Source organism: Pinus tabuliformis, chromosome 8, assembly GCF_031772625.1.
Source record: "Pinus tabuliformis cultivar Carrire ecotype Pingquan chromosome 8, CPIR1, whole genome shotgun sequence".
Taxonomy (NCBI): Eukaryota; Viridiplantae; Streptophyta; class Pinopsida; order Pinales; family Pinaceae; genus Pinus; species Pinus tabuliformis.
Genome location: NC_142294.1, coordinates 1,105,061,152 through 1,105,087,436, shown reverse-complemented (window position 1 = coordinate 1,105,087,436; position 26,285 = coordinate 1,105,061,152). Strand labels below are relative to the sequence as shown.

Here is a 26,285-nt window from a genome sequence, read left to right as displayed (position 1 = left end):
AACCTCTTCTGGACTGGTGAGCCCTATCGCCCCTCGCAAGACGGAGAATCATACTAAGGGGGCATTCGGTGGGACATTTTCTTCTGCTGAGAATGGGCGCGCAGGGGTTGCACCTCGAACTGCTCTAACGGGGCATTCGGTGGGACATTTTCTTCTGCTGAGAATGGGCGTGCAGGGGTTGCACCTCGAACTGCTCTCGGTGATATTACGAATGGGGTCGAGTCCTGTAAGGCTCCAGCCTCTGCGGTTAAACAGAAGAAGGCGCGGGGGAAGAATGCGAAAATAGGTTCTAATCCGAGATGTGAACTAACGGAGGAGGAAAAGCAGAAGGCCAACGCTTGGGCTCGAGAAAGAATCGAGAGGGTTCAGTTTAGTGGTAAAGACATGGAGGTGTTGAAGGCAAAGATCGCAGAAGAAGGTATGTGGGTTTTCTAAGGCCAGTTCTCGTTCGTTATTAGTTTGTGTTTGTTTTGCGGTTAAGGTTTGCAGGTGTTATATCACATTTCATATTTTAGGTAGATCTTTCATCTCCACTTATGGCAAGCCTCAGATCTAAAATCTGGTAGGTGTCTTATTCTTCGCTCTCGGGTAAATAATTATTTGATTTTGGGCTTACATAACTCCATGCCCGTTAGGCACCCACATTCTTACCTTCACTTGGGAGGTCTACATTGGTCACTGGCGAATTTTAAATCGTTGCGGTCTTTCTGCTTATGGTTTTTCTGCCTGTCTAATCCTTTAATCTTGGTTCCATGGAAATATAACGTTAGAATTGATGTTATTTTCCATTTCCTGCTGTATTTTTCTTGGTTTGTGACTCATGGTTAACTAAGTACAACAATTACGACCAGATATGATATTATCAAACTCTAAGAAAATACAAATTGACTTACGACCAGATATGATATTATCAAACTCTAAGAAAATACAAATTGACTTGAGCAGTCTCATGATCAGTTTGTGTTTCTCGCCCACTGTTTATCCCTCTTGCCTCTTTTACTAATTCTTTTGTTTTCATGTAGGCAACCACAGGCTTTCTGAAACTTGTCCCATTGAAATCAGTCTCTCCAGTTTACACCACTTTGACTGGTTCTAGGAATTGAGCTCTCATGAAAATCCTCCTTTCCAGAAACCCTTGTTTTTACTCACAGTATTATCTGATTGTCTCTGGAACTTGACTTAATGAAAATATAGAAAGCTTGCATTATTATATGTTTAAGATGTTTGGCTATAATTCTAGACTCACTAACTGGACTTCTTGAGCCTTAAACTGATTTGCTTTCCTGGTCTGCATTCCAGTGCAGGGCAGTGGGCAGAGACAACCTACCAATCCATCGTCTAAAAATGATCAGCCTACTCTATTAAGTGGAACCGATTATGTTCTCACTTATGAAGATAATGAAGGGGATCGTATGCTGGTTGGAGACGTACCTTGGGAGTGAGTATAATTAGATATGGAATTGTCTTGAAATACCAGTTCATATACCCAGCTGTTCTGATATCTAATCTTGGTGTTTTTGCAGCATGTTTGTGAGTACAGTGAAGAGGCTGCGTATCATGAAGAGCTCAGAAGCACGGGGATTAGGTACTAACATTTTCTGCCTTGTCTCAGTTAGAAGGCTTCTTTTGCCTATAGTTTGGGTTCATAGAGCTTCTTTGACTCAAAGATTGTCAAACTGTGGTATATACATTTTTATTTAACTGCGATGGTGTTTTGATACCTGCATATATCTTGATGCCAACCATTTTTCTGGTGTATTGAACAGCACCGAGGCATCCTCTGAAGCCACAGGGTCAAGTGACCCAGTGACTAAATGATTGAAAGCTCCAGTAAAGGGATCCCAAATGGAGGAGATCCCATTAGCAGCAGTGAAGGTTGGGGTGGTTTAAAGTGTGCGGGAAGGTAGGCAAGTTTTCATCAGGAATTGAAGAATTTTTTCTTGATGGTGGGGTGTAAAATACGATTTGAATATAATGTCAGTAAGAGTATCCAGAGAGGTATTCTCTTGCATGCATCATGACTTAATGGTTGTGTTGTATTATTTCGGCAGTTTTCTTCAAAGGCATACAAGAAATGCCTGTCTTCTCTCTTGGGATGTGCTGGAGGCATTGCCTTGTGACTCCAAGCACATTCCGGATATTGCGTGGCTTCTTTCTCTGAAACATGAACATAGACTAGGTTTTTTGCTTCCTTTTTCTCTTTTGTTAACTGACATGGGGAATGTTTCCCATCTCTGTACTTTGAGGAACTGACCTCATGTTGTTTGTATATTTATTTGTATGACCTATTAAAATATGGTTTGAAGTGCTTTCCAATTGCAAAGGTGATTTCACAATGTTTCTTTGTGAGAACAGCTCCAATGTGGGTTTTCTTTGTATGTGCTTTGGATGGGTCACGTGTGCTGATTGTGGCATTGCCATTGACATGTAGAGCTTCAGGATTGTGCTTGGAAGGGTTTGTCCAGCACATATTTCAGGTTGGATAGCTGGGGTCTCGGAGAATTAAAATGATTTGACTATTTTCTCTGCTTGGAAAATTCAAGTTGCCAACAGTTGTGTATAGCAAGTGCAGTCTTGTAAATCTGGTAGTAATGAGGTGCTGCTTGGCAGCTATGGACTTTCTGTACCTGTGGGTTACTTTTTCATTTATTTAACATTAGTTTTAGATCATGAATCTCCTTACTGTAGTGATCTGGGTCTAGTATACCTTTCTTTTTAGCAATTTACAAATCTTTTGTGAAAGCCTCTTTCTGTTTCTTTGAAAGGATAAGTGTTGCTGAATATGGTTGACTAGAAGTCTATTGGTATTTGCTAAACAATGAGAAATTATGATTGTGAATTGGAATAGCAGTGCCTATCTAATTGTGTACCAATGAGAAATTATGATTGTGAATTGGAATAGCTGTGCCTATCTAATTGTGGATGCTGAGTCTGACCCATGGTCCTCTGTCTCTCTCTAATCATGCTGTAAAAGATATTGTGGAGTATTTAACTATTGCCCCTATGTTTGCATGCATTATAATGCATCTATTAGCAGGTTTAATTTAAAGACATAATGTAGTGATTGTAACTACTGATTATAAATAACTAAATTATTTATATAATTATACAAAACATCTAAATAATGTCGGTTTATAAAAATATACTTGTGAAGAAATCGGATCCCTCTAGGCTCATGTTAGATCCTTATTTAAATTGATCTATGCTGGTTTTAAATAAAGTAGTCTAATAAACGTTTTTGTCTTTTTTGCTGGATTTAGTCGATATAATTTTTGGTAAAATTGTGAATTTTAGTTGTTTTAAATGTGTTTTTTAAGGCAGAAATAGATTGATTCAGCTCACTGGAAAATTCGTGGGGCAGATTATACAGTTGGAACTTATGATTCCAAGAAATCCTTATCAAATTTTGAACAAAATTGATAAGAAAAAATGCCTAGGAAAAAACAAAATGTCTAACAATTAGAAGGTATCATTTTTTAACAGGTAAATCAATGAGAACTGATATATTTTTAAGAAACTGTAATTCACAAAAATAATGTAATATGCACAGCCTATTGTCTCAAATTTGTAATGATTTGATCATTGAATTGGCCTTTGGGAATGATATTATTTTACAGCAACATAATGCCTATTGGTACAAAACTGTAGTGTGCTGATCATTGAATTGGCCATTGGGAATGGCAGGCTATAGAATGCATTGGAAATAGTATTTCTATTATACTAGCATAGATCTAGCTCTTCACATGCTTGGTGATGCATGTTAGAGTGTCAAGTATTCTGAGTTGAGTTATTTTAGTTTCATATTGTCTACATATGGCTCTTGGGCCTTTACTCGGATTTTAAAAGTAATATCATTTTCATTTTGGAGGACAGGTTTTTTCAGTCGACATTCTTTACTGTAGATTACAGCTGCTGGCTTATAATGTGGATAAGTTTAGGTCCTGTTCATCTTTCTGAAAGGTAAATGAAATGGTGTCATTGGTTTCCATCTGAAAGTTTTTGTTGCCTGGATATCAAATTTCCTCGTGGTTTACTTACATCAGCTGCTTATTTTAATAGATCAATGGAGACCGCATTCGTAAATGTTAATCTGTGCTTTTTGTTGGTTAAATGATCTGTGTTTTGCAATACGAGAAAGCAGGTTGGGCTCTAGAGCCCAAATGGCAAGATTACTTGTACATTAAACAACAAAAACATGTCAGCATTTTACTCTTAAATCACATTCACAAACTTGAGTTTTATATCATTTGGATGTTCAGCTTTCGAAGATGCTCCAGATACTCACAATGGGTTGCACACTGCTATTACTCTGTTTTCGAAAACTCTCAATTGCTTAGAAATTTGCAGATATGGACATAAATCCAATAACAATATCAATTTACCATGTCCAATAATCTCAAGATTACAAATGATAAGAAACCATCATTACAGCCACCATAATAAAGAAATAAACTACACCTTGAGTCACAGGAAACAATATTTTGCAAAGAGAATAACATAAAAATGCGCCCTGAACAATTATTCAGAAAACTGAGGAACTGTAAGTAACTGTAATTCTTATCCTTAAACTTTCATCTTTTTCTTAAACTTTCATCTTTTTCTGTTATAAATGTGATGGTGGTTAAATGAATGTATAAGATTTTTAATATTTATGGCCTTTTCTTATAAATTTTGGTTAACAATTGTTGTACAGGAAAGCACGGTGGCGCTAATGGAGATGAGGAAGAAGAGCCACAACATTGGAAAGAAGATCCTTGTGGCAATTGAGATTAGCAGCAATGCCCTCCCTTGCGAAAAAAAGATCCTTGTGGCAATTGAGATTAGCAGCAATGCCCTCCCTTGCGAAAAACCTGAGGATTTCTCATTAGGTCCTTCTCTAGAGATATTCAATATTTGTCATGCTTGTATTAAGTAAGTTGGCCTCATGAGAGGTGCATAACACAAAAATGTGTACATTAGAAAAATTTCATTCAACTTGGAATATTGTTTGAAGTTCATTTTATAAGGATGAGGCATTGCTCACTACCAAAGAGTCTGAATTTGCATGATTGAGTCTGAATTTGCATGATTGAAAAGTGTTGCTTGGATGATGCTACATGCACATGTTTACGGAAGAAAACTAGGTCTATGTGTTGCTTGTCTGTCAAACACGGATGTTTAGATCTGATATAACTGCTACCATTCATAATTTGACATATGACTTGCCTGCATGGTCTGTCAGCATATATCCCATTGCAAGAATGTGGCATTCAATACTGCAAAGGTGAGTTGGTTTTCCTTGGTTGCATGAAGGTTAATTGAATTGGCATTGAACTGTTACCCATCTGGCAGTGTTCCTACTCATCATTTTGTGTATTGCATAATCATCTATCATTTCTAAAAAGTTCTACTTTTGTCTGGGATAATTTTATTGGGCTATGAAGGTGGTTATTATTAGGGGTCTGATTAGTCAGGTGATAAGATTTAGAAAGCTCGTGTTTGTCTAGTGGTAGAGAAAATTAGGACACCAAGCAAAAGTTATCAAGCAACCACAAATATGGTGTTAATATTTAGAAAAAGCGTAGTTATCACACGAAGCAACAGTGTGTGCTTTTCTTAAATATTTGCAACCAAGTGATTAAGAAAGTTGAGGTAAACTCTCTTGCTGATTCATCATTGTATCACCTTTTATTGAGTACTTGCCACACTCCCTTTCCTGGTTTTTTGTTTTGTCCAGTATATGTTGGTTGATTATTGTTCTGCTAATACTGTTGTCAATCTAGGAGTGTATCAGTAGTGAGTTTGTGCATTTCCAAACGTCTGCCTTGCAATTTTGAGATGCAGGACTGCAAATTCACATTTTTGGAGTTGATTGGGTTTATCTCTTATGTTTTTGTTATGTTTTTTTGTTGGGATTTTGGAATCAAATGAGTGGGCTTTTTGTCCATTATTTTGCTCTCTTTAAAAAGACTTCTATGAACGCTTTCTCATCCAATTGCACAAACCTATTTTTTGGTTCATCTATATAAATGATACTAAATGAATTTTATGAAAAGCAACTTACAATTAGTTAATGTTTTAGTTATAGTGTGAACCACCAATGTAAGTGATTTGTTTTAATATTTGCAAATCTAATTCCCCGCTTTTCAATTACCATGTAAAACACTGTAATTTACTTTTCCGCTGGTACACGCTGGTCATCGTGGTTAGTGCCTTCGTCACTACTGAGCTTTATATATACTTGCCTATCTATATAGGTTTCTTTCTTTTACTAATCCTATCGGCCTCTCTTTGTACCTTTTGGGACAATTGCTAGTATATAACTCCACAATATATAACCGTCGTTGCAGTGTTTTACATAGCCTTCCTTGCATCCTTTGTTATAACATTGTCGTAGGCATTTTGATACAACATTATTGTTTATGCGGTTCGTTAATGCGTTATTGCGGCCCTTTAATATATTTCCTATCGCATCATTTTAATATGGCCTTTTTCACAACGTTAATACAACATTGCTTGCGTTGATATATCAAATTGTTTTAATGCATGGTTTATATAATCTTTTCAACGCATTCTAATATCATTCAACGCATTGCTGGTATTCTTTCAAAGCAATGTTTTATCATGTCCAGTTTTATCATACAACGCACTCTAATATGCATTGTCTACCCTTTTTTTTCATTTTTATTTGACATTTCACATTTTTCCATTGAGATTGGTTAACTCTCTTTCAAGGGAAAAAAATAATTACACATTTTATTGTAAAATGAACTATTTTTCTAAATAAATTTTTCTTATATATAAATAAATTATGAACAAACTTATTAGAATTTGAATAATCTCAAATCCCTAAGAAATTGGTGGGTGAGGAGCCATGTGGTATGAATATAACTTTTTAAATTTATTAAAAGTAATGAACCATTTTGCTAAATAAAATTTGCTTATATAAATGGATGTTATAAATAATATGAGAAACTTATGATGGAGGAACTTATTAGAATTGGAATAATCTCAAATCCCTAGGAAATTGGTGGGCAGGGAGGGAGCCAAGTGGCACGACTCTATTTTTTTAAATTTATTAAAAGTCAATGCAATCTAACAAACTATGTAACGATATTCCTTGATAAAATTTTCACATCGCTCATAAAGGCATAAGTTTACATACAAAAATAAATGCATATGTATATATGCTTATGCAGAAAAAAGAATACATATATCCATTTGTATATATGAGCTAAATAACACATAAGATATGAACACCAATCAACATAAAAAGATACACGTGCTCACCTGAAAGTGAAAAAAAAAATCAACCCCAAATTCATAAATGCAATAGTTGAATATTTCTTGGTTTTAATATTGCGTTGACGAAGATAAGGCACCCATGTTCTCACAGTTATCTTTTTAATTAAATTACTTAGTTAAAAAAATTGTTATATGAACAAGTGTCATATCAATTAAATTATGATTTTTTGGACATGTAGTATTGATAAGTCATAGTAATGGCCCATGATAATATAACAAAACATATTTACAAATTAAGAATCTTCATGACAAAGTAGGGATAAATATATTTATTTATTTTTTATGTTTTTGAAAAAGAATCATAGTAATAATAATAATGATAATTTAATTTTAATATTATGGCTAAATTATATATTAAATTGGTATATGAGATTTTTTCATTTAAAGTTTATAAAGGTATATATATTTTAATCCTCTTTGAATTTGAACCTATAACATTTTACCAAAAAAAACACATACTCTTAACCGTTGATATATATATATACTTTGTTAATATGAAATTGAGATTTATAATTTCTCCATTCCACATACAAAACAAATATATGTAAAATGAACAATTCAATAATGTGAAAAAATTCCAAACTATAAATGCATATCATATACTTAGTAGGTATTCCTTCAAATCAAGAGTCAAGAGTGTTTACTTATTGCTTCAAATTAAAAATGGGAAAAATGTTTACTCACTCATTATTAAAGAAAAGTAAAGCATAATATCAAAACTATTAACAATGTTAACATTCAAGTGATGGAAAAGTTATCTCATCAATTAAATAACTCACTTTCATTCAAACTAAATATTTCCATTTAAAAAATATATTATAATTATTTTATTTTTTAAATATAATTACTTTTTAAGTTATTTATAAAAAGTTTTCAGTTAACCAAATTCATTTTTAATTAGCATTATTTTTAAAAAAATCACATTTAAATCTTTATATTAATAAAAACTGGATAAACTTACTTTTTACAACTATTTCACATATTTAAATTACTAAGAAATAAGAAATAAATATGCATCACTATAATATGACATTGAAAATAAAATATAAATAAGGAGGATCATGCAACAAATTAACAGATAATTACCGAAGTCATAAAAACTTTTACAAGAAAAGAGTTCTTATTTTATTAGCTTATAATGAATTATCTTCATATTGGAACTAGGAAAGGTGCAAGGGTTTTATTTAGCTTGATTCTGATACATGTAATGTGCACTTGAATATTTATTTATATATCATAAATAAAAACTAATATATCCATGATACTTATGATGTAGTGGGGAACACCTTAACTTAAATTTGATTTAAACAAGACATTTTTGGCATGGCTTTTTACATTATTCTTGATGCTAACATATTAATAAATATGATAAGATTTACATTAAATTATGTATTTTTAAATGCTTCCTTTAGGTGTTTAAGGGAATTATTTTTAGGTAGAATGATATAAATATGAATTCTTATCAATAATTCTTAGGTGGATGGTAAGACCTATGGTAATGTTTCTCCTCATTACCTTGCATGTTATAGCTTGGATATAATATGTATATAAGATTTTGACATAGTGGTATGATTGGAAAAAAATGATTTAGCCAGGTGGTTCAAGCAACATCTGTCAAATAGGGATCGACACAAGTGTGAGACTATTGCAAGCCTAAACATGTTTCCTCCCTTCCATCCTCTACTCTTTAGGTTGTTATCTTTCCTTTGCTGCAACATTTTTACAGTAACATCGTAGGAATGTTCAATTTCTTCGGTGTACCTTTGCACCTTTAGGGGAAATTGCTAGTTTATTTATCCTATATCTAATAGTTAGTGAGTTTCTCTTTTGGTTTTAGTCCCTAATAAAAATGGATAAATAGAAAATCTGTGTCGGCTTTAGAAAATCGAGAAGACAACCTTAAAAAATCACTTTTCCCTACCATTTATTGATTAAGTCCTATATACATTAGCTAGGAATAAATATTTCATTTCTTATATGCATCTAGTGGCTATAATTAAATTAACATAATTTTAGAAGACCAAGACAAAACAAATTTTACATGTCTTTGGGGGAAATATTCTTACAAGGTGTTACCCTTTGGATTATGCAATGCACCAACTACATTTCAAACAATGGTCTTTGCTATCTTTGTTGATCGTATACATTAATGTGTAGAATATTATATGGATTTCTTTTCAATATGTGAGAATTCATTTGAAGATGCTTTTATTAACTTAGAAAAAGCTTTGATAAGATGTATATAAACAAATTTAACGCGTATAAATAAAAAATGCCTTATGTTGCTAGTGGAAGGGATTGTCCTAGGACATCATGTATCTTTTACAAGGATAACAATAGATCCAACCAAAAGTGAAATCATTGTTAAATTTCCAATTCCATCAAATCAACAAGTTTTAAGAATTTCCCTAAGGTATGCATGTTGTTTTCTTTGAATTATAGAATATTTTAGTAAAATAGCTCTATCATTGTTTGAGTTACTTGCCAAAGATGTTGATTTTTATTAGGAATCTAATTGTTAAACTACCTTTGGAAATATTAAAGAAAAATTATCCACAAGACTAGTGCTAAGAGGGCTTAATTGGGCTTTCCCATTCCATATCTCTACAAATGCATTTGATATAATAGTAGCAGTATTATTAGATTAAAAAGAGAAATTTAAGATCTACGCTATCTAGTTCATTGGTAAAAAATTAGCTCTTGGTCAACTCAATTATACTATTACTAAAAAATAAATGTTGACAATTGTTCATGACATCAATAAATTTCAACATTTTATTGCTAGTTATGAGATCTTTGTCCATATAGACCATTCTACCATTTCATATTTTATGAATAAACCTATTACTAATGATAGAGTAACAACATGGTTATTGTTGTTCTAGGAATTGAATATTATTATCATAGATCTACCCAGAAGGGAAAATCAAGTGGCAATTTTTCATTCACATCCTAATAACCCTAGTGAGATTGTTTCGATATTTGATACCTTTCTAGATGAAAATTTATTTTCTATATCCATTAAAACTTCATAGTTTGTTGATGTTGCAAACTATTTGTCTTTAAGAAAACCACCATCACATTTACACCAAAAGAAAATAAAAATATAATTAAACAAAGTTTTAGATATTCATGGACTAAAGGAGATATTTTCTACATAGGGCCAAAATTTATATTTAGAAGATATGTTAGAGAAGATGAGATTTTAGATATTCTAAAAATTTTCATGATGAACCCTACGATGAGAATTTTGCAGATAAGAGAACCTCTTATAAAATACTTCATCTAAGATATCACTGGCCAACTCTTTTTAAATATGCTAGGAAATATGTCAGAAGTTGTGATAGCAATCAACAAATGGGTTGACTAGTAGCTTTTGATGAACTTCCCCTACAACTGGAAGTTCTTCTGGAGCCTTTTGAGAAATAGGCTCTAGATTTCATAGGTCTTATTGATCCTTATTTGAAAGGAAAAAGGTACACATTAGTATGTACTTACTATATTACTAAATGGGTAGAAGCAAAAACATTCACATGAGTAACAAAATAAGTTGTAGTTGATTTCTTCTTTGAAAATATTTTTGCAGGATTTGGGGTCCCAAGGAAAAAGTAAATATGGTGCATGAAGAAGCAAATTCTTTTGTGACAAATGGACATAGATTGAAACTCTACAACAACATATTAATCATAATGATTGGATTTCCCTAATATTTTAGCAAAACCATGATGCAAGTTGTGAGTAAAGGCGATGATACTCCTACTACTCCTTTGTCCTAAATTTATTTTTCAAGAAAAAGTAAAACAATAATGAAAAGAAAGAAAAAATACATATGAAAAAAAAAATCCTAGTTGTAAAAATGTAAGTTCCCGACACGATCTAGACTTGGATTTTTATTTGAAAACCAAGAAATTGGCTAACGAAAATTCTCAATAAACGATCTACCAAGTGATTGTTATTTTATTCAATATTTTCATTGATTTCTATAAAGATTAGATATTGGTCAAAAGAGGATACTTACAAATTTGAACATTTATTATTATTAGTCCCTGCCATCTGGCATCCGGCAGGGACTATTGTAATCGTTCAATGCCGACTTAGCATTAGTTCAATGCTTTCTCCATCTGTTATACGGCGGTTATACTAAAGTCGTGTGAGGTTTTATGTGCACATAACCAAAGTCGCATTCGGGCTTAAACTTTCTCATCTTATTTGGCCTCTTCCCGAGGCGGAAGAGGCCTGACCATGGGTTATATTGGTTTTAAGGCTGCTGCATTTTGGCTAACCGTAAAAGGGCTTGTTTTAATGTTAACATTAGTTTTGAAACATTAAATGTTGGGATGGGCAGATAGTTACAAGCAACCTATGATAAGTTCATTAGCATAAGTTCATTATCAATCGCAGGTAATTACAACAAGTGTGTTTGCATGTGTTACAGGTGGATGATGCAGCGCAGCTGTGCTCTGCTTTATAATCGTCTTCCACCTGCTCTTTTGTGCGTCGTCTTCCACCTGCTCTTTTGTGCGTCGTCTGCTTTCGTTCTGTGAACAAGGTATCGTCTTCTTAACCAAATGCATCCTCATCCTCTTTTCAGGTTCAGGTAAATGTAGCATGACCAGTGCTCAGGCGGCATAGCTCCACCACAGCAACAAATCTATGAGGCCGTTGGGCTCCATCCATGCTGTATTTGCTACTGTCATGATCAGTGTCTTGTTTGGCATCGAAACGTTCCTTCGAAAACAGTGTCTGTTCTGCATGATCCGAGTCTTATTCAACCTGCACAGATAGGTATGAATACTTTTGAGTACAAACTGTAAATTAAGAAATTGTTTTTCACTTTTGTTGTTGAAAAATTCCTTTATATTTCTTGCAATTTATGAAATTTTTGAGGAAATGCACCACATACCCAATACAGACGGTAATTGAGAACCCTAATTTGAAAACGGCAGCTGACAGTTAACATACTGACCGAAATGAATTTATTGCAGGAAGCAGGGAATTACTGGGTGAGGTCTGTAATGGTTTGTGTACGAAATTTAGGGTCTCTTTTCACCGATTTCTAATCTATTTGGGTTTCTGGTAGGTACAAAACATGGGGTTCAAAATAATTCTCTACATTCTTGCTTGCGACTCCTGCATCTAATCTACAGGGTTCTGAAGCCTATTTTTAATTGGATGTGTTTATTGTGACAGGAAATGCATTGCAGCTAATTCTGGTGTTTACTTAGAAAACAAACAGAGCGAGAAACAAAAAACAAAGTGAATTTGTGAATTTACCTGAGTGTACCCCTATTGTCTGAGAATTCCTGCACGCCATGGTTGCTGCTGCTTAACGATTCTTGCGAGACTTGAGAAGAAGAATGCTTACTACCCGCGACAAAGAATTCCATGGATTCTTCCAAGAACAGCAGATCAAGGTTTCAGACACCCCCAGCGTCATCGCCATCGCCTTCGCCTGCACCTTCGTTCGGGAGCAGGAACTGGAACAGCCCTAGATTCGAATTCGGCGAACAAAATGCAGTCCTTTATATGAGTCTGCGGCGCCCTCAGAAGACAGTGGCCGCAGCCGCATTTCTTCCTTTGATGCCTTCAACAAAGGAACTCGTTTTTACTCTGTCCTTCTCTCTGCTCACCGAATCCACCCTTACCCTTCTTACTGCATTCGATTCAAAAACAGGAGGACTTTGTCTGATATCTAATGACTCCCTAATACCTCTACTTCTCTGCCCAGAAATAGGTCTTCCAGTAGCAACTAAATCGTCAGACACAAGATCGCCACTGTAAATCCTTGATCAATGTTATCAGTCCGAAACTCTTTTGCATTTTCAGCAGTCACGGTGGACGTCAAGTCGGGTAAACCGAGAACAAAGGTCTTCTGCTCACTATTGCTTTCATAAGAAAATGAATGAAAAGTTCCCATCGTTTCCTTGTTGTTGAGCGTCTCTTCTCTCCCTCCAAGTCCATCGACCACACCAGTGGAATCTGCCTCGCCGTTTCCCACGCCTGAGGCAATATCCGTGAATCCAGTGCTAGAGAAATACTTACCACCATCAACATCATCGTTTGACGGGTGGAGAGTGGCTTCACGCGTGGAGAGCTACTTCTGAAAGGGCTTCACGCGTGGAGTTTTAATGAGTCATTCGAACGTGCCACATACACCTTTGATTTGGTTCCGAGTCTGTTTCTCGCTTGAGTTCTTAAAAAACATCACTCACGTCGGATAAAAGGGATTTTTCTAGAGTTTTATTGTTGGCATATGATTACATAGGGTGATTCCCGAATGGTCGTGCAAGTGTTGTTCAATAGTGGAGATCAATTTGGTTTAATCCAAGGGTTATCGTTTGATTGGAACAAACACTAACCGTTTTCCCTGGTCTCTCTCCGTTCATTGGACCTTTTTTCCACTTTTTTGGGTTCCACATAGTGTAGCCGTGGGGTTTGAAAGCATCTCTACATGTGCTTTAATTCGCACTTGCCATTTTGCCGCCCGAGACACCTATAGATTTTCTATCATAGCACTCCTTGTCTACAAGGGAAAGAGGAACGGCTCGGCGTGGGAAACGGCGAGGCAGATTCCACTGGTGTGGTCGGTGGACTAACTTAAAATAAATAAAATTACTCACCTTCCCGGATGTAGATCCATTTTTGTGCTTCCAATCCTTCAAACTGAGAACAAGAAACAACAACATACTCCATGGAGTTAAATTGTGCTCAGCCAGGATGGGTAAAAAGCAATTTTAACATATAAATTCAGTAAAGGCAGCAACCCAATTTTAACATCAAATTCAATTGACCAGTCCCCATGTGATCCGGGATCGAGCCAGAACAATTGCTGTGACGATAACTCTGGTTCACCTCCCTTGAAAAAACAAAAAAACCTCTGTTCGTGGCTAAGCCCAAATGTTGCTTAAAAAAAATCACGAATTCAATCGAATTTACCTGATAGACTCGATCAATAAATGCATTGGCTCAACTTCCATCAATGGTTGGATTTCTTCTGCACTCTCTGCCGACTCGGCCTCGGTTTCTTTACATTTCTTCAGCTCTTCCACCTTCTTTATCTCCAGTTTTGGCGAAGATTGACCGTAACCGCAATCATCCCCTGAAATCGCCAGACTTTTGCCAGACAATTCATTGTCGTGGTCGTTCCCAGGGTGGATTTCTCTTCCCTTTCGCCGGCGTCTCATCTTCAGAAGCGCTCCTGCTACAATTCCGACGGCCAGAACTCCGCCCAGCAGAACAATTCCGCCAATTCCACTTCCACTGCCAACTGAGACGGACCTCTTAGATTTATCTCCACTGGGAATGGGAGCAGAAGCTCCACCCTCGTCATTGGATGGCATATAGACACTCAGTGGTTCAGACGAGTGTTTTTCCGATTTGGGTGGCCTTCAATCTAGGATTGCTGGATGATTCTTTTGCAATCTGTAGAACCCAACGGCCTCTCGATGATTATATAAGCAAATGAGTAGTCTTCCCCCAACGCCGATGACCATTGGTAATTCCGCATTTTTTCTTTGTATCCATTTAATGTATTCGGTGGGAGAATATGAAAGAAATAGTGAGCAGAAGACCTTTGTTCTCGGTTTACCCGACTCGACGTCCACCGTGACTGCTGAAAATGCAAAAGAGTTTCGGACTGATAACATTGATCAAGGATTTACACCCGCCATGTATTCATCATGTGCCTTGAAGAAGACCTATTTCTGGGCAGAGGAGTAGCATCACTTGGTGCAAGTTTGATTTCAACGATGCAGAAGCTGCCTTTTGCTTCTTAAAAACTCAGTTCATTGTTTTACTTCACGCAGGGACTCGCTGCGTCGCAGCTCTCCTTGTTTCCTTTTGAAGAAGCTAAAAAATGTTGTGTATATATTTGTACAAAGCATTACATTTTTAGATAACGAGGAAATACTCTATTTCGAAGAATTTAGGAGAGTAATTTCTTATCTAAATTAGAAATGAAAAGAAGGATATTCACTTCTACAAAGTACAAGATCGATCTAGGAAGTGTAATCAACATCCATTCAAGGAGAAGAAGAGCATATGCATACCTATCAACAAAGCATGAAGATTATCAGTTTACAAATGAAGAATTAAAGGTTCACGTGCATTTTTGAAGACGTCAACAACATTGTTTCTACGGTACAATAACATGGTAAAGAATATTCAATGTTTTAAATTTGATTAAGAACCCAAATTTAAAATGAATGATCATGCCTTTTATATAACCATTTTCATATACTTTATAGTTTTCTTTTTAATAAATTTGTGGTTATCATTAAAACTATAAAATTCCAATTTTGGTTTCTTTAATATAACACCTATCCCATTCCTTTGACAATAGCCATATCTTATTACCATTGAAAATAAACATATCATATCAATCACCTACTCTATTCATCATATCCATTAATATTCTACTATCCTATCATCAACACATAGCCTTACTATCTCACTACATGTCCTTATTATTATTCCACTATACAACCTCATCATTAATTCACTATACCACTCATGGTTATTCAACACACTTGTCCTCATATTCACTCATGAAGAATTCCTAACAAATCCAAATAACCTCTCTACATTTCATGTTGTATTTTAGAAAAGCATACTTTGCTTTCAAGACTAAAAACCTCTTTTTTAACCATACCTTACCACCCTTATGTTATGAATTGTGTATCCACACACTATGCATCATGCATTTCCATACAAATTGCAATGAAATATATTTGAGTTTTCCCCTAAAATTGAAATCATTTGTTACCAAAATGAATTGTTGGTTGCATGGAAGGAATAGGGTTATTTTCAAGAAGGAACATTTCCAATTTTCAAGTCTATTCATGAAAACAAATTTTCGTGGAATGGTTCTTAGTAAATATTTTGAATCTACAAAAATCTTTTGAGCTATCGAGTTACAATTCAACTAGCATATTAGAGTTTTTTAAAAGTATGTAAAAATAAGGTTCTCTCTCTTTTTCTCTCTGGTTCTAAAACATAGTGAAGCGACTCTTCAGAACTTATAAATGATAGTTGAGAAATTTTTCACACTAGGTTCATACATAGTTCAAAAGTGGTAGTAAGGATTGAGCCTTCCAAGTTTGAAATAACAAAATTACACCCGGAATGCTTGAAAATTCTTCAAGATGTAGGATGGCTAGCTTTCTTTACCAAATTCCGTGGATATAACATAGAGGTGTGATCTAGGTGGATATTGGTGGCCACTCACCTATTCCACCTAGACCTCTAGTTGGTTTCATCTATTTCCTTGCTTATTGCAACATTTACTATTTTTTAGCAGCTTTTCGAGTCCTAAACTTCTGGAGCAGTTTTGACCCCCTGAATGATGTTTTTTTGAGGTTCGTAGCAGGCCCATAACTGTAGGTAGGGGTATGTTGGAAATCATGTAGTAATCAGAGAGATATTTCCAACAAGGTATTGTATGCACCAAATGGAGATAATATGACCAAGTTACAACCCTGGGAATTCGGCTACCCAATTAACCCCAACGGGGCCCACAAACTCTTGGCGTTCCATCTCCTAGGGTTAGGGTTTTGGTTGTTTAGGTTTTTTCGTTTTTGTTCAATAATAAATAGGCCCTTGAGCTTCATTATAACACAATTCAGAGGCATGTATTTGCCACATTTCTTCTCAGAGATAAGCTACCATAGCCCAAGCTAGTTTATTTCCATTTCTGTTTGTAAGCATATTTCAGTATTTGATCTTAATGAAATGAAGTGTTACTTATGCTGAATCTATGTATTTATGGTTATATCTGTGATTTGTTACATTCATGTTTAAGTTAGGATCAAGGTGACAAGGGATTTTTCCCATACAATTGATGGAGTGTTGGTAATATTACCATACTTATTTCTAAGTACACACTTAGGTCACAAGGTTAGCACAACATGGTGAAATATGGGTTCAAAATAGACAAATAGAGGAGAAGAAATGTACACCCATGAATATAGATACAATGTGATATTCTATATCACATTAGGCTGCTATGACATCTCAAGAAACAAAAAATTGTAATAATGGCCTACAATTTGTTAAAAACCTTACAAGGATGGTTAAAATCATTCAGAGATAACCAAAGAATGAGGATAGAATTCTATATCATCATGGATTTGTCAAAATTATAGTGGGATATGAATTACAAACACATGACCATACTTGGGAACAATTCTTTATTAAAAGTGAGTTTGTAGAAGGGTCCATTAATGAGGATGAAGCAACAATTGAAGAGAAAATTTATGATTGTCATCCACCTTCACCACAACCCAAATTGGAACCATAAAAAGAAAAGAAATAAACGATCATATACCGAAGGAGAATAACTAGGAACATGGTTAAAGAATCACAAAATAGGGTAAAGAAAGTAGTCAAAAAAAAGAGCAACCATTTGGGAAAAATGCTATAAGGGCAAGGAAAAAAAATTATACACCTATGACCTGAATGTTGGAAGGGATCAGGACCAACCTTATATGATTACCTTTAGTCCTTAGAAGCTAAAGAAGGGGAAACTTCCACAGTTAGAGTAACAAGTGAAGAACTAAATATAACAAGAGGAACCCTTCACTATTGAAGAGAAATAATCACCAATTGAAGAATATTTGGATGGTATCTAAAAGAAAACATCTCAAGAGGAAAAAGGTAAGTCTTCCATGAAGTTCTTAGAGGAATATATGAGGAGAAAGAATTAAAAATAACAAAGTTAAAATGACAAGTGGAGAAGATAAAGGTTTTAGAAAGATGCATCAAAACATAGAATGAATTAGTCACTAGGAAAATAATGAATATTATTGAGGAAAATAATAGGCTCAAGGAAGAGAACAACAAGTTGAAAGAGGAAAACATTGTGATTCAAAACAGACCAATGGAATTAGTAGAATAAAACATTAAAGGGAAAAAAACCAAAGCTTAAAGGTAAGGGTTCTTATGCACAGGTCAAGGTAGCCAATCCAAAAAGAATCTAGATTCAATATAGATTTTCTTTTGAGGGAAGCTAGTGCAATTTGAAGGTAAAATAAATACAATTTTGCTACATGACGACATGAAACAACTTCTCCTCAGAAGAGATGTTGGTCATCTCTTTTGATGAAAAATAGACATCTTATCAAAAATTATTTCGGTAATAAACCTATTACCCATCACTTTTGTCATATTTATTCTTCATCTTGACCAATAAAACCATTAAAATGGTATATTTATCATTTCATATTAATTTTTTAATTTTGACAAATTTTATACATAGAAAAATCATTTTACCAAATTTTATAGGAAATACTATGTTCTAGTAATTTCTCCTTCATTTAGATATATGTAAAAGTTTTGGATGAAAGCAAAGAGATGAATTTTTCTTCTAATTTTCCCAATATGAATATGGTCCTCCTTGATATGTAAAAATCCTACCGCAGGGATTTGGTCAACGTGGCCACTCAATAGGGAAAAACACATATCTGGGCAATGAATTCATACAACTAAACATAGTTGCTATTTGGGCACGATTTTGGGCCACCATTGAGGTCAACTTTGATCCAAATGATTGTTGAAATTAGAGATTAGTTGGCTAGGTGAAAATTATCAACAAGTTTGTTCCATTTTTGTTTTGTATAATTAGCTTTATAAGTGAAGTCATGGAAGAGGTGTGAGAGATTTCCATATACAACTGAAATTTTCATTAAAATGCATTTTACTTGCCTTCTTTTAATTAATATATGTAGTAGATTTGAGTCTCTGCAAGAGATAGATATTTTAGTGTGTAATTTCAGGTTTTGGAGGGCCCCCAATTCCTTGATCTCTGCACCATTTATTTGATGTGCATGTTGTGGTTTTTCGTACCTTCAATTTGTTAGTAAAAATATTTATTGAATTTCTATATAATTTTCTATTACATATGTACAAAATTATCACTATTCATATGCAACATTAGTTTCCTTTAATAGAGTTGATATTTTCCTTTCAAATGAAGTTTAACCTTCCTTGATTGAGTAAAATACTATGGAGTCAACATAATATTGTTGTAAGCATCTAATACACCGGAGGGAGAAGAATAAAGACATTATAGCCAGAGTTTCTAGCTATAGAGATCCTCATGTATGCTTGATCAACAGATTAGACTTGAGTTAGTGTTATTTAGTTTGATTCAAGCATGTGTGGTTACAACTTATTCTTCAACCAACAATATACATAAGTGAAAAGAGCATTGTTGTATGGGCCTTTCACAAGGCATAAAATCCCACAACCTGATTTTCCACATGTGTAACTTTTCGTATCTTAGATCAAAGAAGATTAGTTCCTTTTTTGTTGAGTTGATTAACTTGAATCTTTTTTTCTTTGTAAGTTAGAATTTTCGTTTATTTTCACTACAAAAACTTGAAATTTCCATTTTATGTTAGATTAAATTTTATTTTCCAATTGAATTTTTAAGTAATGATAGCGATAACTTTGGATTTTATTTAGAAATGTTACAAACAATTTCATTTTAATTTCTTACACACAATTTCATTCTTAAACCTTAAGTGATAGTAAGGAAAATCTGAGGCTAATTCTTCACATATAGTGGTGTGCTTCTAATTTGGTGGAATCTTGAGTAAATAATATTGATGTCCTAATTTATGTAAATAAATTAGAACAATAGCTATCGAATCTTGAAGTAGTAACAAAGAAGTCATGAGAGATCAAGTTGTCATGGACTTCCACATTCTACATGTTTCATCCATTAAGGTCAAATATCCACAATCCAACATGGAGTTGTTTTTGCAAAGGATTACAGTTTCAAAGATGTTTCCTTTCTTGGATGACCTTTCAAGGTACAATCAAGTGTTGGTGAATGAATATTAGACAACATTCACAACACCTTAGGGTACTTACAAATATGAAGAATTCATTTTGGGTTGATTAATGTAAGTGCCATTGTATTCCATAGAGTAGCAAAATATGCTTGGAGGGACCTCGTTAAAAAGAATATCGAAATGTATCAAGATGATATCATGGTGTATTATAGAAGGATATCTTCTCACATTGCACATCTTACGAATTTTTTTGAAAGGTGTCAGCAATATAGAATCTTTCTCAACCCAAAGAAAACAATTCTTGCTGCCATACAGGGAAAACTTCTAGCACACATTATTTCCAAAGAAGGAATAAGGGTGGATCCAAAAAAAATCAAAGGGGTTAAGGAGATAACTCAAACTATATGTCAAAAATAATTCCAATCCTTCTTTGACAAGATAAACTTCATAAGGAGATTCATCCCAAATTTTGTTGAGATCACACTCCTAAACATGTTGTTGAAAAAATATGTGGATTATAAATGGGATGAAAATAGTAGAGCAACATCCGAAGATATCAAGGAAACTATTGTAAAATCCTTGCTATTGGTAAGCCCTAATTATTCTAAATTTTTTATAATTTTTTCTTTTTGTTATAGATCTGATATGAAAATATAAGAAAATGCACATAAAGCTAGAAATAATATGAAATGCTTCTTTATTGATCAAACCCTTAAGGTAAGGCAACACCCCACATTCACTCCTTAAGGAAGGAGAACACTCCACAAGCCATATGCATGTTCATACTATAATCCTTGACATCTCTCAAAGGGGAGTCTCTAGCCTCTATATATGCCTCATACATACAATACCATGGGTCATTACCATGGTTCCCTCAATACCATCTATCTAACACCATGGGCTTATTACATTATTGCTAACTACTTGTGGTCCCTTACATGATACGGGTTAACCACCTTATTTATTACTATGGCCCATCCCATTATTACATTATTCCTTTGGGTACCTCTCTTTGTACCCCATATTATCCCCCCTAGGTATGCTACATTCCACCCCCCTTAACATTATTTGTCCCCGAAACATGGGAAGAACACAAATAATAAGATCTACTCAAAAGAGTAGTCCACTGGTACCATGCACGTGCATCTAGTCATCTAAGAGAAAGGTGAACTCTCGATCTAGCGGGTGCCTCGCTCACTTGAGATGTAAGTTGATCTTCGTAGCTTTTCTGTGTTGATGTATAGTAGGTGGATCATTGCCCCTCTCTATATGCCATGCGGGGGCTGTTGTCCTTGTAGCTAATTTGTTGCCATCTTGTTGGTTGTTTTCTTGCTAGGTGATGTGGGTGGTGATATGCTGAAGTTTTAACCAACAGTGTATCTTTCTTTAATTTACCACCTAATGGAGCCTGATTGGTATCTGGTACATGTTGTGGTGCCTGCTGTTGTTTCTTATCTTCCAATATTACTTCAACCACTGAATCCTCATCTGATGTAACATTTTCTGCTTCAGCCTCCTTGGACTCTACCTATTTTTCTGGTACCTGGTTTGACGTTTGTGTTTGGTTGTCGACCATCAGTGGTTCATCATCTGATATGTCAGTCCTTGGAACATCTTCTGCTTCAGCCTCCATGGACTCTACCTGTTTATTGATGGAAATATCCTGTAATGTAATTTTCTTCTTTTTATACCAGAGCTTCAGGAATTTCTTCTACACATTAATATTTATAGTACCCACTGATTCCATCCAAGGGTATCCCAAAACAACATCCTCATTAGCCATATCTGAAGCATAAAAATTAGAATCCAATGCATACTTGTCCATAGAAATCTTCAAATCTTTATAAACTTGCACCTGCTCATTATCAACCTGTGTGTGCTCCATGTGTTTTGCTGGCACTTGTAATTTTTTTGCCAAATTGACATTTATGAGATTTTGCTTGCAACTAAGATTTATAGACACAATGATCTTCTCCTTCTGAATCAATCCATGAACCTGCAATAAGGATACACTGGTAGAAAATAACCCCACATGTTTCTCATTATCTTGTTTTCTAGCATGAGACCATTTTTCTAAAAGAAGTTCTTCTAGTTTTTCATGAGGAAGTCACACCACTGAATTGTCAAGTGAGTCCCACCATTTAGCAACTTCATCTTTTAGATTAAATAGCAGGCGACTTGTCCAAAATTGTTTGTGTCGAGATTTGTGATATTGTATAAATTCTTCAATAGTAGGACCCTTATCATTCCTTGTAAAAAATTCCTTGCTAGAAGCCATGAAGGTTTGGAAAAAAAATTCACGTACTTGGCTAAAATTTGAAATGGCCACAATTTCGTCAATATTGCTCAGAATCCCTATTATGACTTGTTTTTGGAAATGGAACAACCATTCTGCATCTTCCCATGTAGTAGAAATCTCGATCTAGGCATTGGAATTTCAGATCTGCGCTGCAACTATCCCGCCGTCACAAAAAAATTCTGAAAAAAAGAGCTGATTTTAAATCAACGATATCTCCCTCATCCGAACTACGATTCGACTGATTTTTTTTGAACTTGGGTATTTTTCACAAACAATCCAGATTTGCTATTAGATTCTATGGATTTTGCACCAAAATGCACAGATCTGCTCCACAAACTCGCCACCCCGAAAAATGTCTACAACCCAGCTGATTTTTAAATCAACAATATCTCCCTCATCCGGACTCCGATTTGGCCGATTTTATTTTTTGAAGTTGGGTATTTTTTCACAAACAATCCAGATCTGCAATTAGATTCTGCAGATTTTGCACCAGAACATACAGATCTAATCTGCAAACTCGCCACCCCAAAAAGTTCTTAAAAAAAAAATCTCCACTTTGTCCAAAAAAGTGCTTCGATACCACTTGTTATAGATCTGATATGAAAATATAAGACAATACACATAAACCCAGAAATAATATGAAATGCTTCTCTATTGATCAAACCCTTAAGGTAGGGCAACACCATACATTCACTCCGTAAGGAAGGAGAACACTCCACAAGCCATATGCATGTTCATACATAATCCTTGACATCTCTCAATGGGGATTCCCTAGCCTCTATATAGGCCTCATACATACAATACCATGGGTAATTACCATGGTTCCCTCAATACCATATATCTAATACCATGGGCTTATTACATTATTGCTAACTACTTGTGGTCCCTTACATGATACGGGTTAACCACCTTATTTATTACTATGGCCCATCCCATTATTACATTATTCCCTTGGGTACCTCTCTTTGTACCCCATATTACCCCCCCTAGGTATACTACACTTTTACTCAGTGATGAGGCTCATCAATGGGTAAATTATAAGGACCTTAATACACCTTCGGCTTACTAAAATCAACTTTTCTCATCATTCCTTACATTTTTTAATTATGTTTTGCTTAATGAGGAGAGTAAAGATGAAATGTCATGTCTAGTGGTCTAATGTGCATTGATTGCAAGTTTTGGAGAAAATTTTGGCTAATTAAAGTGCAGGAACTCAAATGGAGACAACAAAGAGGGATTCTAGGAGACAAGATCTCCCTCCTTAACTCCTCACTCACTCAAAAATTCCTCAATCAAATCTCATCAGCTCGGAGTTGCAAACAGCCGAGTCATGAAGCTCATTGGCAACCAAGCCAGTGACAGTTGAAGACCATTTGATCTTGAGATTAGAGCCAAGCCTCCTTAAATTCAAGGAAGTTGTTGGTAACTTCAGTTTTATAAATCAAAAGGCCTAGGGCCTCATTAGGATAGGGATTTTTTTGTTTAAGATAGTTAAGAAATTTTCGAGTTGAAGCATTTTAACCAAGCACTCTTATGTATTCCTGATTCTTTAATGAAAATGAGTAGCATTCCCTTGATCCAGCACTTAGTTGACTCAGAGAGCTGAAGCTCTTGGGTTAGGGCCCTGTTATGAAACTAGCTCACAAAAAGATAGAAAAGATAGATCAACGCCTTAGAATTCAACCTCTTCGAGGGGGCAACCTCCTTTACATTACATAAATGAACAATTCTTTGATGATACAAATGACAAGACCTCCTTTCTATATATAGGAGTCTAAGGGGTTATAATATAATCAGAGCCAACATAACAATAATAATGTAAGGGCACAATAATAACAATAGTGGGCTTCTATGGGGTATAATAGTAACAATATGGGGACTACATGGGTACAACAATATAATAAGGGGGTTGTACTAATAACAATAAGGGGTTACACTAGTAGTATAGGGGCCTACATGCCCCTCTCCTTCAAAAAGTGTTGTCCTCAACACTTGAGTAGTTCTTGATGCTTCTATAGAAAATTCTTGTCCTCCCATGTGGAATCTTCAGCGCGTAAGTTCTTCCACTTGATGAGATACTATGAAATTGGTTGATTTCATAGCTATCGAGTTCTTGATTCTGTGACTGCTCCAGGTTCCAATATGATTTTTCCTTCCTCTTCAAGTTCTGGAAATATTATTTGAATTGGGATCTTCTGCAACTTTTGAATGAGTGGCCACACTTCTTCATCCTTATTGCATTCATCCCTTGCTTTGTTTATCCAATCTAGTTGGATAATAGAAATAGCACAAAACAATGCTTCCACATCCTCATCCTTTCTTGAGAGTGCATCTGCAACAAAATTTTGCTTCCATTTTCTATAGATGATGTCAAAGTCATAATCCAACATATTTGTGACCCATTTTTTATGTTCTTCTAAAGATAATATTTGTTCTAAAAAGTATCTAAGACTATCATGATCCATTTTTACCTTGAAGTGTCTTCCCATTCGGTAAGGTCGCCATTTCTTAAGTGCATATAGTATCGCCAACATTTCCTTCTCATAAATAGCTTGCTTGAGATGTAGTAGTAAAAATACCCAATCACCTATATCAAAACATTTTTCACTACAATGTTGATCTACCTATTATTTCATTCGATTTTGCACCAAAGTGGCGTTATCCTTTAAAAGTTGGAGAACTTGTTGTTGATGCTCGATGTGATCTTTCACTGCTTGAACCTTTTTCTTCTTGATATGTCCTTCTATCTTTAGAGTTTGAGGAGTGGTACTTTGTTCCAATCCTTTACAAGAGATGGTCGAATTCATTTCTTGATGCTCGATGTGATCTTTCACTTCTTGAACATTTTTTTTCTTGATATGCCCTCCTATCTTGATAGTTTGAGGAGTGGTAATTCCGACCAATGAATTACAAGATATGGTTGGATTCATTTCTTCTTTCTCTATGTGATCTTTCACTTCTTGCAGATTTTTCTTCTTGATATGTCCTTCTATCTTGAGAGTTTGAAGAGTGGTAATTCTTGCTAATTCTTTACAAGATATGGTCTAATTCATTTCTTCTTTCTCTGGGGTTGGGTCATAGTGTATATCCTCTTCTTTTGATGTTTCTTGATCCTTTTCTTCCTCCTCTTCATACTCTATGTAAAATAATTTCTTCTCAGCACACTTATGACCTTTAGTGCATTTTCTATCACAATTGTAACAAAGCCCTTTTTTTTTCTTCCAATTGTTGTGGTGTAACCCTTGTAGGTTGTGGAAGGCTAGGAGAAACAACACTTCCATTATTGTAGTTGTGAGGGGTAGACTTCCTTGTTGCCATAATTTTACTTTCCACTATGTAACAAAGCTCTTTTACTCTTTCCAATTGTTGTGTTGTTGCTCTAAAGAAGGTGTTGCTCTTTGTATCCTCATAATGTGCTATCATTTCCTCCATGAAAATTGACCACGTAACTAGTTGTTTACAAGAACAAAGCCCTTTATACCATAAAAATTGATCCAGTTCTAAATATGAAGATGAAATATCTACCTTTTGTAATAGTGGTACACCATGTAGATCAAAATATTGCTCCATCTGAAGTATCCAATTTACCGGATCCTTGCCATCAAACTTCCTCATATCGTCTTTTCTTGATTTTAGGAGCTCGATCTTGAAACGACTATAACTCTATAATTTTGGTTCTTCCAGTTTTGAAATTTTGACTTGCAGTAGCCCTCTGTGTCCTCTTTCGAATGCCACCAGTCTGATCCAAATTGGATTCGCCAAGGAAGAGTTATGCCAAATCTCCCACGATGACCTGATTATAGACTAGTTCAGTAGAGTGAACTTGTGTGACGTGCCACGTGTCACTGTTTCGACCTTTGGATCTGAAAAATGTATACAAGAAACTACAGTCTGTCCTCATTCTGTAA

The 26,285-nt window shown here is 35.0% G+C and overlaps 1 protein-coding gene and 1 long non-coding RNA gene across 2 annotated transcripts; both read left to right on the top strand.

The window, feature by feature from the left end:
• The first annotated feature begins 227 nt into the window (after positions 1-227).
• LOC149239210 (auxin-responsive protein IAA16-like) lies at positions 228-2,021 on the top strand. The gene is made up of 4 exons (XM_089373347.1): positions 228-418; positions 1,300-1,438; positions 1,524-1,585; positions 1,767-2,021. The coding sequence occupies exons 1-4, from the start codon at positions 385-387 to the stop codon at positions 1,808-1,810; spliced, it is 279 nt and encodes a 92-aa protein (XP_089229473.1). The 5' UTR covers positions 228-384; the 3' UTR covers positions 1,811-2,021.
• A 2,266-nt stretch (positions 2,022-4,287) lies between these two features.
• LOC149239209 (uncharacterized) lies at positions 4,288-4,867 on the top strand. Its single transcript, XR_016246433.1, has 2 exons — positions 4,288-4,540; positions 4,694-4,867. It is a non-coding gene; the product is annotated as an uncharacterized LOC149239209 (long non-coding RNA).
• Positions 4,868-26,285: the final 21,418 nt, after the last annotated feature.

Bases quoted from the DNA above. Each gene is read 5' to 3' on its own strand.
- LOC149239210 (XM_089373347.1), top strand. From the start codon at position 385: ATGGAGGTGTTGAAGGCAAAGATCGCAGAAGAAG. The intron at 419-1,299 runs GTATGTGGGTTT...TCTGCATTCCAG, and splicing joins GGCAAAGATCGCAGAAGAAG to TGCAGGGCAGTGGGCAGAGA. The intron at 1,439-1,523 runs GTGAGTATAATT...GTGTTTTTGCAG, and splicing joins GTTGGAGACGTACCTTGGGA to CATGTTTGTGAGTACAGTGA.